The 17441-nt window shown below is 47.7% G+C and overlaps 1 protein-coding gene across 2 annotated transcripts in view; it reads right to left on the bottom strand.

Annotated features, from left to right (window-relative positions):
• LOC139413592 (A disintegrin and metalloproteinase with thrombospondin motifs 14-like) overlaps positions 1 to 17441 on the bottom strand; it is a 95356-nt gene that overhangs the window by 23641 nt on the left and 54274 nt on the right. The window contains exons 5-6 of one of the 2 annotated variants that reach the window (XM_071161146.1): positions 9611 to 9694; positions 5450 to 5597 (exon numbers count right to left, since the gene is read on the bottom strand). In XM_071161146.1, coding sequence (XP_071017247.1) covers positions 5450 to 5597; positions 9611 to 9694 — 232 coding nt within the window. Of the gene's footprint in view, positions 1 to 5440; positions 5598 to 9610; positions 9695 to 17441 lie in introns of both variants that reach the window. The other variant, XM_071161135.1, reaches the window with a different exon arrangement.

Below are 17441 nucleotides of genomic sequence, written 5' to 3'. Positions count from 1 at the left end.
ACAGTAGCTATAGTGCAGTAGCTATGGTATAGTAGCTATGGTACAGTAGCTATAGTGCAGTAGCTATGGTATAGTAGCTATGGTACAGTAGCTATAGTGCAGTAGCTATGGTATAGTAGCTATGGTACAGTAGCTATAGTGCAGTAGCTATGGTATAGTAGCTATGGTACAGTAGCTATAGTGCAGTAGCTATGGTATAGTAGCTATGGTACAGTAGCTATGGTACAGTAGCTATAGTGCAGTAGCTATGGTATAGTAGCTATGGTACAGTAGCTATAGTGCAGTAGCTATGGTATAGTAGCTATGGTACAGTAGCTATAGTGCAGTAGATATGGTATAGTAGCTATGTTATAGTAGATATGGTATAGTAGCTATGGTACAGTAGCTATGGTACAGTAGCTATAGTGCAGTAGCTATGGTATAGTAGCTATGGTACAGTAGCTATAGTGCAGTAGATATGGTATAGTAGCTATGTTATAGTAGATATGGTATAGTAGCTATGGTACAGTAGCTATAGTGCAGTAGATATGGTATAGTAGCTATGTTATAGTAGCTATGGTATAGTAGCTATGGTACAGTAGCTATAGTGCAGTAGCTATGGTACAGTAGCTATGGTACAGTAGCTATGGTACAGTAGCTATAGTGCAGTAGATATGGTATAGTAGCTATGTTATAGTAGCTATGGTATAGTAGCTATGTTATAGTAGCTATGGTACAGTAGCTATAGTGCAGTAGCTATGGTATAGTAGCTATGGTATAGTAGCTATGTTATAGTAGCTATGGTATAGTAGCTATGGTACAGTAGCTATAGTGCAGTAGCTATGGTATAGTAGCTATGGTACAGTAGTTATAGTGCAGTAGTTATAGAACAGTAGTTATAGAACAGTAGTTATAGAACAGTAGTTATAGAACAGTAGTTATAGAACAGTAGTTATAGAACAGTAGTTATAGAACAGTAGTTATAGAACAGTAGTTATAGAACAGTAGCTATGGTATTGTAGCTATGTTATAGTAGCTATGGTATAGTAGCTATGGTACAGTAGCTATAGTGCAGTAGCTATGGTATAGTAGCTATGGTACAGTAGTTATAGTGCAGTAGTTATAGAACAGTAGTTATAGAACAGTAGTTATAGAACAGTAGTTATAGAACAGTAGTTATAGAACAGTAGTTATAGAACAGTAGTTATAGAACAGTAGTTATAGAACAGTAGTTATAGAACAGTAGTTATAGAACAGTAGCTATAGAACAGTAGTTATAGAACAGTAGTTATAGAACAGTAGTTATAGAACAGTAGTTATAGAACAGTAGCTATGGTATAGTAGCTATGGTACAGTAGCTATAGTGCAGTAGCTATGGTATAGTAGCTATGGTACAGTAGTTATAGTGCAGTAGTTATAGAACAGTAGTTATAGAACAGTAGTTATAGAACAGTAGTTATAGAACAGTAGTTATAGAACAGTAGTTATAGAACAGTAGTTATAGAACAGTAGTTATAGAACAGTAGTTATAGAACAGTAGTTATAGAACAGTAGTTATAGAACAGTAGCTATAGAACAGTAGTTATGGTATAGTAGATATAGAACAGTAGTTATGGTATAGTAGCTATAGAACAGTAGTTATAGAACAGTAGCTATAGAACAGTAGTTATAGAACAGTAGTTATAGTTTATACACTGAACAAAAATATAAACACAACATGCAACAATTTCAAAGATTTTACTGAGTTACATTTCATATGAGGAAATCACTTTACCTTTATTTAACTAGGCAAGTCAGTTAAGAACAAATTCTTACTTTCAATGACGGCCTAGGAACAGTGGGTTAACTTGCAACCTTCCGGTTACTAGTCCAACACTCTAACCACTAGGCTACCCTGCCGCCCTAACCTATGGATTTCACATGACTGGGAATACAGATACATCTCCTCCACATAGAGTTGATCAGGCTGTTGATTGTGGCCTGTGGAATGTTGTCCCGCTCCTCTTCAATGGCTGTGAGAAGTTGCTGGATATTGGCGGGAACTGGAACACGCTGTCGTACACATCGATCCAGAGCATCCCAAACATGCTCAATGGGTGACATGTCTGGTGAGTATGCAGGCTATGGAAGAACTGGGACATTTTCAGCTTCCAGGAATTGTGTACAGATCCTTGTGACATGGGGCTGTGCATTATCATGATGAAACATGAGGTGATGGTGGCGGATAAATGGCATGACAATGGACCTCAGGATCTCATCACGGTATCTCTGTGCATTCAAATTGCAATCGATAAAATGCAATTTTGTTCATTGTCCGTAGCTTATGCCTGCCTGCCTATACCATAACCCCATCGCCACCATGGGGCACTCATCCATGAAGAGAACACTTCTCCAGCGTGCCAGTGGCCATTAAAGGTGAGCTTTTGACCACTGCAATCAGGTGAAGACCCTGGTGAGGACAACGAGCACGCAGTTGAGCTTCCCTGAGACGGTTTCTGACAGTTTGTGCAGAAATTATTCGGTTTCAGACGATCCCACAGGTGAAGAAGCCGGATGTGGAGGTCCTTGGGCTGCCGTGGTTACACGTGCGCTGTGAATGTGAGGCCGGTTGGACGTAAATCTCTAAAACGACATTGGAGGCGGCTTATGGTAGAGAAATTAACATTACGTTCTCTGGCAACAGCTCTGGTGAACATTCATGTAGTCAGCATTCCTATTGTACGCTCCTACATTGTGTTACAGAGTGGCCTTTTATTGTCCCCAGCACAAGGTGCACCTGTGTAATGAGCATGCTTGTTTCATCAGCTTCTTGATATGCCACACCTGTCAGGTGGATGAATTATCTTGTCAATGGAGAAATGCTTTTTTTTGTTTGTATGGAAAATTTCTGGGATATTTTATTTCAGCTCATGAAACATGGGTCCAACACTTTACAAGTTGTGTTTATATTTTTGTTCAGTATAAATCACACCTATATATTCCATTAATGATATGAGAGGATGACATGAGTCAGTAGTTCAGATATTTTTATTTATATAATTGAGGCAAGTCAGTTAAGAACAAATTATTATTTACAATGACGGCCTACACCGGCCAAACCCGGACGACGCTGGGCCAATTGTGCGCCGCCCAATCACGGCCGGTTTTGATACAGCCTTGGAGTCGAACCAGGGTGTCTGTAGTGACGCCTTAAGCACTGAGATGCAGTATATAGTATCATAAATGACACAGATCCTATAGATTAATCACTCAACATACCCGTCAGTGGTTACTGCTACAGTGAGAGGACAATCACATACATTCAACATACCTGTCAGTGGTTACTGCTACAGTGACAATCACATACATTCAACATACCTGTCAGTAGTTACTGCTACAGTGACAATCACATACATTCAACATACCTGTCAGTGGTTACTGCTACAGTGAGAGGACAATCACATACATTCAACATACCTGTCAGTAGTTACTGCTACAGTGACAATCACATACATTCAACATACCTGTCAGTGGTTACTGCTACAGTGACAATCACATACATTCAACATACCTGTCAGTGGTTACTGCTACAGTGACAATCACATACATTCAATAACAAAATCTTCAGATTTAGTTCACTGTTTTCATCCCTCATTAATCTCATCAGAATTGCATTGAGATGTTAAGATTTAAGATATTAAAGTTTAAAATAAAGCGTTATATAGATTCTGGACCGTTTCCAGGTTTTTATTTTTGCTGACTCGTTATAAACAGGAGTTTCCTCTCAGGTCCCGCGGTCTGTATTTGGGTGTAAAATCCTCCAAGTCATCAGAAAACTCTGGCAACAGAGTGTGATGTTTACCCCTAAGCCTGGACGGTTGTTCCCTAGTTGAAGAGGCCAGTCCCAACCCATCCCACGGTGCCTTAGAGACGGGCCTGTTATGGCCATAGTTGAAGAGGACAGTCCCAACCCATCCCACGGTGCCTTAGAGACGGGCCTGTTATGGCCATAGTTGAAGAGGCCAGTCCCAACCCATCCCACGGTGCCTTAGAGATGGGCCTGTTATGGCCATAGTTGAAGAGGCCAGTCCCAACCCATCCCACAGTGCCTTAGAGACGGGCCTGTTATGGCCATAGTTGAAGAGGCCAGTCCCAACCCATCCCACGGTGCCTTAGAGACGGGCCTGTTATGGCCATAACATCGCTGGCTGCTACGGTAACATTTGAAGTGTTTCTGACTCTCTGTTTAAACATGACACGTGCTTCAAAGTTAAACCAAAGTCAAAAGTCAATATGTGACAGTGAACTTCAAAAGAAGGTATAGCAAGAGGTTTGTTTCTCAAAGCCTTGCGTTGCAGTGAACAAAAAAGTCTCAAGAAATTGTGTTGTGCTTGTGGTCGTGTTGTGACGCAGAAAACAACTGGACAGATCTTGTTCCAAAATATATACTGTCATGTAAATGTGGATGTGTACATTTAATAACGAATACTAAGTAATATACCTTCGAGATAATTTTCAAAACACTTTTAACGTTGAACTTGCAGTGGTCCCTCTAGAGGTCACTCAGAGAGAGGACATAGTTTTTGTAGTACTTACATTCTTTGTCTTTAAACTTTAAACATTATTTTGTCTTTAAACGATTTCAAGTCTATGTGTATTAAAGTCAACATGTCTATTCTTCATTCACTTGTCTTACAAATAGACACGAGTGGGAGTACTTCAGTACACATTGATTCAAACCGTGATGATGTAAGTAGAGATGATCTTAAAATGAGTTGTAATTATGTAAAACAACACAGAGAGGACATTTCCTATTTCAGTTTAAATGATAAGTTACTTACAGACTACCTGGAAACTATAAATACTGGGAAAAGGAAAAATCAAACCATTTCGGAGCATTTTCATGTTTTTTCCCTACATGCCAGAAACCATTATTGTGTAGATCTGATGGTATTTTTGGAAACATGGGTTGGCACCAATGCCCAGTCAGTCAGCAAAGGGTTGGAAAATACTCAATGATGTACTCAGTGTTATGTGAGGTCACCACAGGCGGATGTAGACATGCTCAGGACAATGTCAGCATCACAAAATGGCTCCCTGTTTCCTTTCTGCACAAGTAGTGCACTATACAGGGAATAGGGTGGCACTTGGGATGGAATTCATTTCTGGACCACAGCAGCAGCTGCCTGCTTCCCTGTGAGGTCCCAGCATGGTTGAGGTCCAGTCCATCACTATTCAAAGAGTTCCGGAAGTAAACTGACAATCCAATTCCAATTGAAAAGCAATAAGGGAGAAAAAAAATCCGGAATTGGAATTTCAGTTTACTTCCGGAATGGACTTGGAATTGAAAAGGACCCCAACTCTGTCAAGTTTCCAGAGACCTTACCTGAGCTAGCCTTGAAAGGAGCCAACCCTTGTGAATGGGAAGGAGATATCTGTCGTATCAGTCTGCACAGGCCTTCGATCGAGAGAAATACAGTACCTTGCATACCTGCGGGACCAAAATCTTGCCTTGTGAGGAAGATGGCATGGTCATGGTACTCAGCATGATCGGGGTCCCGGCGCTGCTGCGTGTTGGCCCAGCGACACACCTGCTCCAGGCTACGGGACGGGTTCCCACGCTCGATCAGGCTGATGGACTGAGGAAAGAAGAATACCGTTCTCATTTCAGAAACAATCTACGAGCCTGATCCCAGATCTGTTTGTGCTCTTGCCAACTCCATCGCTGTCCTAGTTAAGCCAATGAGCGACAAGGAGTTGATACCCCAAACAGCAGGCCCTCAGGCTAACAGCCTACCATAACTGCTGAATAGGATCGTCTCACTGTGTTTAATCATCATTATTACTCTTACAAGCGCTCTTCAGCACATAGATGACTACTTCAAAATGGTTATACCTGCAATGATAGGGATCAGCATGCTTGTTTTAGCTACTTGAGTTGAAAGCACTGATTTTTAGTTGGCTTGGATAAGAGTATCTGCTCAATGACTAAAACATAACGTAATTATTAGTTATTGAGTGTTGAGTGTACCCTGGTCAAAAGTAGTACACTATATAGGGAAAGGTAGTACACTATATAGGGAAAGGTAGTACACTATATAGGGAAAAGAGTACACTATATAGGGAAAGGTAGTACACTATATAGGGAAAAGAGTACACTATATAGGGAAAAGAGTACCATTTGGGAGGCATATTTGTTGTTTTACAGCAACAGCCTGGAGAGTGTTCTTGTGCTTGAGGAGAATATATTTATATTTTTTATTTAACCTTTATTTAACCAGGTAGGCCAGTTGAGAACACCTTTATTTAACCAGGTAGTCTAGTTGAGAACACCTTTATTTAACCAGGTAGGCCAGTTGAGAACACCTTTATTTAACCAGGTAGGCTAGTTGAGAACACCTTTATTTAACCAGGTAGGCTAGTTGAGAACACCTTTATTTAACCAGGTAGGCCAGTTGAGAACACCTTTATTTAACCAGGTAGGCTAGTTGAGAACACCTTTATTTAACCAGGTAGGCCAGTTGAGAACACCTTTATTTAACCAGGTAGGCCAGTTGAGAACACCTTTATTTAACCAGGTAGGCTAGTTGAGAACACCTTTATTTAACCAGGTAGGCCAGTTGAGAACACCTTTATTTAACCAGGTAGGCTAGTTGAGAACACCTTTATTTAACCAGGTAGGCTAGTTGAGAACACCTTTATTTAACCAGGTAGGCTAGTTGAGAACACCTTTATTTAAGCAGGTAGGCTAGTTGAGAACACCTTTATTTAACCAGGTAGGCTAGTTGAGAACACCTTTATTTAACCAGGTAGGCTAGTTGAGAACACCTTTATTTAAGCAGGTGGCCAGTTGAGAACACCTTTATTTAACCAGGTAGGCTAGTTGAGAACACCTTTATTTAACCAGGTAGGCTAGTTGAGAACACCTTTATTTAACCAGGTAGGCTAGATGAGAACACCTTTATTTAACCAGGTAGGCTAGTTGAGAGCACCTTTATTTAACCAGGTAGGCTAGTTGAGAACACCTTTATTTAACCAGGTAGGCCAGTTGAGAACACCTTTATTTAACCAGGTAGGCTAGTTGAGAACACCTTTATTTAACCAGGTAGGCTAGTTGAGAACACCTTTATTTAACCAGGTAGGCTAGTTGAGAACACCTTTATTTAACCAGGTAGGCCAGTTGAGAACACCTTTATTTAACCAGGTAGGCCAGTTGAGAACACCTTTATTTAACCAGGTAGGCTAGTTGAGAACACCTTTATTTAACCAGGTAGGCCAGTTGAGAACACCTTTATTTAACCAGGTAGGCTAGTTGAGAACACCTTTATTTAACCAGGTAGGCCAGTTGAGAACACCTTTATTTAACCAGGTAGGCCAGTTGAGAACACCTTTATTTAACCAGGTAGGCCAGTTGAGAACACCTTTATTTAACCAGGTAGTCTAGTTGAGAACACCTTTATTTAACCAGGTAGGCCAGTTGAGAACACCTTTATTTAACCAGGTAGGCCAGTTGAGAACACCTTTATTTAACCAGGTAGGCCAGTTGAGAACACCTTTATTTAACCAGGTAGTCTAGTTGAGAACACCTTTATTTAACCAGGTAGTCTAGTTGAGAACACCTTTATTTAACCAGGTAGGCCAGTTGAGAACACCTTTATTTAACCAGGTAGACCAGTTGAGAACACTTTTATTTAACCAGGTAGGCCAGTTGAGAACAAGTTCTCATTTACAACTGCGACCTGGCCAAGATAAAGCAAAGCAGTGCGACACAGTTACACATGGGATAAATGGGATAAACAAACGTACATTCAATAACACAACAGAAAAATATATATACAGTGTTTGCAAATGTAGTAAGATTAGGGAGGTAAAGGCAATAAATAGCCCATAGTGGCAAAATAATTACAATTTAGCAAAATTAAACACTGGAGTGATAGATGTGCAGAAGATGAATGTGCAAATAGAGATACTAGGGTGCAAATGAGCAACAAAAAAAAAATATATATAGGGATGAGGTAGTTGGGTGTGCTATTTACAGATGGGCTGTGTACAGGTGCAATGCTCAGTAAACTGCTCTGACAGCTTTTGCTTAAAGTTAGTAAGGGAGATATAAGACTCCAGCTTCAGTGATTTTTGCAATTCGTTCCAGTCATTGGCAGCAAAGAACTGGAAGGAAAGGCGGCCAAAGGAAGTGTTGGCTTTGGGGATGACCAGTGAAATATACCTGCTGGAGCGCGTGCTACGTGTGGATGCTGCTATGGTGACCAGTGAGCTGAGAAAAGGCAGTGTTTTACCTAGCAAAGACCTATGGATAACCTGGAGCCATTTGGTGCATACAGGTCGTAGTGGTGGGTGGTATAAGGGGCTTTGGTGACAAAACGGATGGCACTGTGAAAGACTACATCTAATTTGCTGAGTAGAGGCTATTTTGTAAATGACATCGCCGAAGTCAAGGATCGGCAGGATTTTCAGTTTTACAAGGGTATGTTTGGCAGCATGAGTGAAGGATGCTTTGTTGCGAAATAGGAAGCCGATTCTAGATTTAATTTTGGATTGGAGATGTTTGCTGTGAGTCTGGATGGCTCAAGATGGATGGATATATGGATCAAGATGGATCATTTGAAATTGATTGATTTGAATAAATTAGGGCAAATACAAATGAACAGTTGAAACAGTTATTCAATACAATGCATCCTAGTTTAAGGCAATTTCTTTTTTCTTTTGAATTTTTATCTTTTTTTTTTTACCCCTTTTTCTCCCCAATTTCGTGGTATCTTGTCTCATCGCTACAACTCCCGTACGGGCTCAGGAGAGACGAAGGTTGAAAGTCATGCGTCCTCCGATACACAACCCAACCAAGCCGCACTGCTTCTTAACACAGCGCGCATCCAACCCGGAAGCCAGCCGCACCAATGCGTCGGAGGAAACACCGTGCACCTGGCCACCTTGGTTAGCGCACACTGCGCCCAGCCCGCCACAGGAGTCGCTGGTGCGCGATGAGACAAGGACACCCCTACCGACCAAGCCCTCCCTAACCCGGACGACGCTAGGCCAATTGTGCGTCGCCCCACGGACCTCCCGGTCGCGGCCGGTTACGACAGAGCCTGGGCGCGAACCCAGGGACTCTGATGGCACAGCTGGCGCTGCAGTACAGCACCCTGCGCCACCCGGGAGTCCGTTTAAGCCAATTTCAACACTATTTGTGACACAATTAGTTGATTTCCAATGGCCACCCATTATCACCCCTGGAGAGAGAGAGAAAGAGAGAGCGAGAGAGACAAAGAGAAGGAGACGAGAGAGACAGAGAGAAGGAGACGAGAGAGACAGAGCGAGCGATGGGTGTAATGTAAACTCTTACCTGTCTGTACCTGACCGTGATCAGGAAGATGAGAAGTCTTACCTGTCTGTACCTGACCGTGATCAGGAAGATGAGAAGTCTTACCTGTCTGTACCTGACCGTAATCAGGAAGATGAGAAGTCTTACCTGTCTGTACCTGACCGTGATCAGGAAGATGAGAAGTCTTACCTGTCTGTACCCGACCATGATCAGGAAGATGAGAAGTCTTACCTGTCTGTACCTGACCGTAATCAGGAAGATGAGAAGTCTTACCTGTCTGTACCTGACCGTGATCAGGAAGATGAGAAGTCTTACCTGTCTGTACCCGACCATGATCATGCGGACGAGGACGATGTTGATGTTGGTTCCCAAGGACTCATCGTGGTAGATCTCATCAACCTAAGGGAAGCAGCCAGAGAGATAAACAACATCAATTTATTTATTTAGTGAATTCCTTTAGCCAAGCCATTGCTTCGGGTCCTGCTGAGTTGAGGGTGAGTAGGCCCTCCGCTGAGTTGGTAGATTGGACAGACCTTAGGAATGTGGTGCATGATTCGCTCCAACCCACAGGCACTAAGGGGTGAAGGAATCTATAGCCTGGTCTCAGATCTGTTTGTGCTGTCTTGCCAACTCTTATGGTCATTGTCACGCCAATGGTAACAATCATGTGCCCTGGTCAAAAGTAGTACACTATATAGGGAATCGGGTTCCATTTGGGACGCGAACCCATATGAGAATGCTTCTGATGCTAGATTCATCCTCTCATAGTGTGTTCCTTAATACGCGATTTGATGATAGCTCATAGTACACAGGCGTACATCAAAGAGTACACAGCACGTCACATCTGGCAAAAACACAGCTGGTCGTTTGTTTAGCTTTCAGAAGGATAAGCCAGCCAGGACCGGCCTTTCAGAAGGATAAGGCAGCCAGCCAGCCAGCCAGCCAGGGCCGGCCTTCCAGAAGGATAAGGCAGCCAGCCAACCGGGGCCGTCCCTCCAGAAGGATAAGGCAGCCAGCCAGCCAGGACTGCCCCTCCAGAAGGATAAGGCAGCCAGCCAGCCAGGACTGCCCCTCCAGAAGGATAAGGCAGCCAGCCAACCGGGGCCAGCCCTCCAGAAGGATAAGGCAGCCATCCAGCCAGGACTGCCCCTCCAGAAGGATAAGGCAGCCAGCCAACCGGGGCCGGTCCTCCAGAAGGATAAGGCAGCCAGCCAGCCAGCCAGGGCTGCCCCTCCAGAAGGATAAGGCAGCCAGACAGCCAGGACTGCCCCTCCAGAAGGATAAGGCAGCCAGGCAGCCAGCAAGGACTGCCCCTCCAGAAGGATAAGACAGCCAGCCAGGACTGCCCCTCCAGAAGGATAAGGCAGCCAGCCAGGACTGACCCTCCAGGAGGATAAGGCAGCCAACCAGCCAGCCAGGACTGCCCTTCCAGAAGGATAAGGCAGCCAGGACTGCCCCTCCAGAAGGATAAGGCAGCCAGCCAGCCAGGACTGCCCCTCCGGAAGGATAAGGCAGCCAGCCAGCCAGGACTGCCCCTCCAGAAGGATAAGGCAGCCAGCCAGCCAGGACTGCCCCTCCAGAAGGATAAGGCAGCCAGCCAGGACTGCCACTCCAGAAGGATAAGGCAGCCAGCCAGGACTGACCCTCCAGAAGGATAAGGCAGCCAGCCAGGACTGACCCTCCAGAGGGATAAGGCAGCCAGCCAGGACTGACCCTCCAGAAGGATAAGGCAGCCAGCCAGGACTGACCCTCCAGAAGGATAAGGCAGAAGGACAAAACACTCCTACTGAACAATAACCTGTAATAATCTGGCATAGAACCTGACAGGACAAACACTCCCGCTGCACAATAACCTGTAATAATCTGACATAGAACCTGACAGGACGAACACTCCCACTGAACAAAAACCTGTAATAATCTGACATAGAACCTGACAGGACAAACACTCCCACTGAACAATAACCTGTAATAATCTGACATAGAACCTGACAGGACAAACACTCCCACTGAACAATAACCTGTAATAATCTGACATAGAACTTGACAGGACAAACACTCCTGCTGAACAATAACCTGTAATAATCTGACATAGAACCTGACAGGACGAACACTCCCACTGAACAAAAACCTGTAATAATCTGACATAGAACCTGACAGGACAAACACTCCCACTGAACAATAACCTGTAATAATCTGACATAGAACCTGACAGGACAAACACTCCCACTGAACAATAACCTGTAATAATCTGACATAGAACTTGACAGGACAAACACTCCTGCTGAACAATAACCTGTAATAATCTGACATAGAACCTGACAGGACAAACACTCCCACTGAACAATAACCTGTAATAATCTGACATAGAACCTGACAGGACAAACACTCCCACTGAACAAAAACCTGTAATAATCTGACATAGAACTTGACAGGACAAACACTCCTGCTGAACAATAACCTGTAATAATCTGACATAGAACCTGACAGGACAAACACTCCCACTGAACAATAACCTGTAATAATCTGACATAGAACCTGACAGGACAAACACTCCCACTGAACAATAACCTGTAATAATCTGACATAGAACCTGACAGGACAAACACTCCCACTGAACAATAACCTGTAATAATCTGACATAGAACCTGACAGGACAAACACTCCCACTGAACAATAACCTGTAATAATCTGACATAGAACCTGACACGACAAACACTCCTCCTGAACACTGATTCACTTGGCTCAATAGTTCACACCAATGTGCTTCCACTCGACAGCACAGGAGTGGAAGCAATCCCCTCTACAGAGAGTGTGTGTGTGTGTGTGTGTGTGTGTGTGTGTGTGTGTGTGTGTGTGTGTGTGTGTGTGTCTGCTCTCTGATGGTTTGGTTTTGCATACATGGAATGGGTGGGTGGTAATGGGATGCTGCTGTCCACAGTGGGTGGGTGGTAATGGGATGCTGCTATCCACAGTGGGTGGCTGGTAATGGGATGCTGCTATCCACAGTGGGTGGGTGGGTGGTAATGGGATGCTGCTGTCCACAGTGGGTGGGTGGGTGGTAATGGGATGCTGCTGTCCACAGTGGGTGGGTGGGTGGTAATGGGATGCTGCTGTCCACAGTGGGTGGCTGGTAATGGGATGCTGCTATCCACAGTGGGTGGGTGGTAATGGGATGCTGCTATCCACAGTGGGTGGCTGGTAATGGGATGCTGCTATCCACAGTGGGTGGGTGGGTGGTAATGGGATGCTGCTGTCCACAGTGGGTGGCTGGTAATGGGATGCTGCTATCCACAGTGGGTGGGTGGGTGGTAATGGGATGCTGCTGTCCACAGTGGGTGGGTGGTAATGGGATGCTGCTGTCCACAGTGGGTGGGTGGTAATGGGATGCTGCTGTCCACAGTGGGTGGGTGGTAATGGGATGCTGCTGTCCACAGTGGGTGGGTGGTAATGGGATGCTGCTGTCCACAGTGGGTGGGTGGTAATGGGATGCTGCTGTCCACAGTGGGTGGCTGGTAATAGGATGCTGCTATCCACATTGGGTGGCTGGTAATGGGATGCTGCTATCCACAGTGGGTGGGTGGGTGGTAATGGGATGCTGCTGTCCACAGTGGGTGGGTGGGTGGTAATGGGATGCTGCTGTCCACAGTGGGTGGCTGGTAATGGGATGCTGCTATCCACAGTGGGTGGGTGGGTGGTAATGGGATGCTGCTGTCCACAGTGGGTGGGTGGTAATGGGATGCTGCTATCCACAGTGGGTGGGTGGGTGGTAATGGGATGCTGCTGTCCACAGTGGGTGGGTGGTAATGGGATGCTGCTGTCCACAGTGGGTGGGTGGTAATGGGATGCTGCTGTCCACAGTGGGTGGGTGGTAATGGGATGCTGCTGTCCACAGTGGGTGGCTGGTAATGGGATGCTGCTGTCCACAGTGGGTGGGTGGTAATGGGATGCTGCTGTCCACAGTGGGTGGCTGGTAATAGGATGCTGCTGTCCACAGTGGGTGGCTGGTAATGGGATGCTGCTATCCACAGTGGGTGGCTGGTAATGGGATGCTGCTATCCACAGTGGGTGGGTGGGTGGTAATGGGATGCTGCTGTCCACAGTGGGTGGCTGGTAATAGGATGCTGCTGTCCACAGTGGGTGGTTGGTAATGGGATGCTGCTATCCACAGTGGATGGCTGGTAATGGGATGCTGCTATCCACAGTGGGTGGGTGGGTGGTAATGGGATGCTGCTGTCCACAGTGGGTGGCTGGTAATGGGATGCTGCTATCCACAGTGGGTGGCTGGTAATGGGATGCTGCTATCCACAGTGGGTGGGTGGTAATAGGATGCTGCTGTCCACAGTGGGTGGCTGGTAATGGGATGCTGCTATCCACAGTGGGTGGCTGGTAATGGGATGCTGCTGTCCACAGTGGGTGGGTGGTAATGGGATGCTGCTCTCCACAGTGGGTGGCTGGTAATGGGATGCTGCTGTCCACAGTGGGTGGGTGGTAATAGGATGCTGCTGTCCACAGTGGGTGGGTGGGTGGTAATGGGATGCTGCTATCCACAGTGGGTGGCTGGTAATGGGATGCTGCTGTCCACAGTGGGTGGGTGGTAATGGGATGCTGCTATCCACAGTGGGTGGGTGGTAATGGGATGCTGCTATCCACAGTGAGTGGCTGGTAATGGGATGCTGCTGTCCACAGTGGGTGGGTGGTAATGGGATGCTGCTGTCCACAGTGGGTGGGTGGCTGGTAATGGGATGCTGCTGTCCACAGTGGGTGGCTGGTAATGGGATGCTGCTATCCACAGTGGGTGGGTGGTAATGGGATGCTGCTATCCACAGTGGGTGGCTGGTAATAGGATGCTGCTGTCCACAGTGGGTGGCTGGTAATGGGATGCTGCTCTCCACAGTGGGTGGCTGGTAATAGGATGCTGCTGTACACAGTGGGTGGCTGGTAATAGGATGCTGCTGTCCACAGTGGGTGGGTGGTAATAAGATGCTGCTGTCCACAGTGGGTGGGTGGTAATGGGATGCTGCTGTCCACAGTGGGTGGGTGGTAATGGGATGCTGCTCTCCACAGTGGGTGGGTGGGTGGTAATGGGATGCTGCTATCCACAGTGGGTGGGTGGGTGGTAATGGGATGCTGCTGTCCACAGTGGGTGGGTGGTAATGGGATGCTGCTGTCCACAGTGGGTGGGTGGTAATGGGATGCTGCTGTCCACAGTGGGTGGCTGGTAATGGGATGCTGCTGTCCACAGTGGGTGGCTGGTAATAGGATGCTGCTGTCCACAGTGGGTGGCTGGTAATGGGATGCTGCTATCCACAGTGGGTGGCTGGTAATGGGATGCTGCTATCCACAGTGGGTGGGTGGGTGGTAATGGGATGCTGCTGTCCACAGTGGGTGGCTGGTAATAGGATGCTGCTGTCCACAGTGGGTGGTTGGTAATGGGATGCTGCTATCCACAGTGGATGGCTGGTAATGGGATGCTGCTATCCACAGTGGGTGGGTGGGTGGTAATGGGATGCTGCTGTCCACAGTGGGTGGCTGGTAATGGGATGCTGCTATCCACAGTGGGTGGCTGGTAATGGGATGCTGCTATCCACAGTGGGTGGGTGGTAATAGGATGCTGCTGTCCACAGTGGGTGGCTGGTAATGGGATGCTGCTATCCACAGTGGGTGGCTGGTAATGGGATGCTGCTGTCCACAGTGGGTGGGTGGTAATGGGATGCTGCTATCCACAGTGGGTGGCTGGTAATGGGATGCTGCTGTCCACAGTGGGTGGGTGGTAATAGGATGCTGCTGTCCACAGTGGGTGGGTGGGTGGTAATGGGATGCTGCTATCCACAGTGGGTGGCTGGTAATGGGATGCTGCTGTCCACAGTGGGTGGGTGGTAATGGGATGCTGCTATCCACAGTGGGTGGGTGGTAATGGGATGCTGCTATCCACAGTGAGTGGCTGGTAATGGGATGCTGCTGTCCACAGTGGGTGGGTGGTAATGGGATGCTGCTGTCCACAGTGGGTGGGTGGCTGGTAATGGGATGCTGCTGTCCACAGTTGGTGGCTGGTAATGGGATGCTGCTATCCACAGTGGGTGGGTGGTAATGGGATGCTGCTATCCACAGTGGGTGGCTGGTAATAGGATGCTGCTGTCCACAGTGGGTGGCTGGTAATGGGATGCTGCTCTCCACAGTGGGTGGCTGGTAATAGGATGCTGCTGTCCACAGTGGGTGGCTGGTAATAGGATGCTGCTGTCCACAGTGGGTTGGTGGTAATAAGATGCTGCTGTCCACAGAGGTTGGGTGGTAATGGGATGCTGCTGTCCACAGTGGGTGGGTGGTAATGGGATGCTGCTCTCCACAGTGGGTGGGTGGGTGGTAATGGGATGCTGCTATCCACAGTGGGTGGGTGGGTGGTAATGGGATGCTGCTGTCCACAGTGGGTGGGTGGGTGGTAATGGGATGCTGCTGTCCACAGTGGGTGGGTGGGTGGTAATGGGATGCTGCTGTCCACAGTGGGTGGGTGGTAATAGGATGCTGCTGTCCACAGTGGGTGGGTGGTAATGGGATGCTGCTGTCCACAGTGGGTGGGTGGGTGGTAATGGGATGCTGCTATCCACAGTGGGTGGCTGGTAATGGGATGCTGCTATCCACAGTGGGTGGGTGGTAATGGGATGCTGCTATCCACAGTGAGTGGCTGGTAATGGGATGCTGCTGTCCACAGTGGGTGGGTGGTAATGGGATGCTGCTGTCCACAGTGGGTGGGTGGCTGGTAATGGGATGCTGCTGTCCACAGTTGGTGGCTGGTAATGGGATGCTGCTATCCACAGTGGGTGGGTGGTAATGGGATGCTGCTATCCACAGTGGGTGGCTGGTAATAGGATGCTGCTGTCCACAGTGGGTGGCTGGTAATGGGATGCTGCTCTCCACAGTGGGTGGCTGGTAATAGGATGCTGCTGTCCACAGTGGGTGGCTGGTAATAGGATGCTGCTGTCCACAGTGGGTTGGTGGTAATAAGATGCTGCTGTCCACAGAGGTTGGGTGGTAATGGGATGCTGCTGTCCACAGTGGGTGGGTGGTAATGGGATGCTGCTCTCCACAGTGGGTGGGTGGGTGGTAATGGGATGCTGCTATCCACAGTGGGTGGGTGGGTGGTAATGGGATGCTGCTGTCCACAGTGGGTGGGTGGGTGGTAATGGGATGCTGCTGTCCACAGTGGGTGGGTGGGTGGTAATGGGATGCTGCTGTCCACAGTGGGTGGGTGGTAATAGGATGCTGCTGTCCACAGTGGGTGGGTGGTAATGGGATGCTGCTGTCCACAGTGGGTGGGTGGGTGGTAATGGGATGCTGCTGTCCACAGTGGGTGGGTGGGTGGGTGGTAATGGGATGCTGCTATCCACAGTGGGTGGCTGGTAATGGGATGCTGCTATCCACAGTGGGTGGGTGGTAATGGGATGCTGCTATCCACAGTGGGTGGGTGGTAATGGGATGCTGCTGTCCACAGTGGGTGCGTGGGTGGTAATGGGATGCTGCTGTCCACAGTGGGTGGGTGGGTGGGTGGTAATGGGATGCTGCTATCCACAGTGGGAGGCTGGTAATGGGATGCTGCTATCCACAGTGGGTGGGTGGTAATGGGATGCTGCTATCCACAGTGGGTGGGTTGTAATGGGATGCTGCTGTCCACAGTGGGTGGGTGGGTGGTAATGGGATGCTGCTATCCACAGTGGGTGGCTGGTAATGGGATGCTGCTATCCACAGTGGGTGGGTGGTAATGGGATGCTGCTATCCACAGTGGGTGGGTGGTAATGGGATGCTGCTGTCCACAGTGGGTGGGTGGTAATGGGATGCTGCTGTCCACAGTGGGTGGGTGGGTGGTAATGGGATGCTGCTATCCACAGTGGGTGGCTGGTAATGGGATGCTACTATCCACAGTGGGTGGGTGGTAATGGGATGCTGCTATCCACAGTGGGTGGGTGGTAATGGGATGCTGCTGTCCACAGTGGGTGGGTGGGTGGTAATGGGATGCTGCTGTCCACAGTGGGTGGGTGGGTGGGTGGTAACGGGATGCTGCTATCCACAGTGGGAGGCTGGTAATGGGATGCTGCTATCCACAGTGGGTGGGTGGTAATGGGATGCTGCTATCCACAGTGGGTGGCTGGTAATG

This window comes from Oncorhynchus clarkii, chromosome 1 (assembly GCF_045791955.1).
Source record: "Oncorhynchus clarkii lewisi isolate Uvic-CL-2024 chromosome 1, UVic_Ocla_1.0, whole genome shotgun sequence".
In the NCBI taxonomy this organism is placed as follows: domain Eukaryota; kingdom Metazoa; phylum Chordata; class Actinopteri; order Salmoniformes; family Salmonidae; genus Oncorhynchus; species Oncorhynchus clarkii.
Note: the sequence above shows the minus strand (reverse complement) of the source record. Positions and strands in the feature narration are given on the sequence as shown.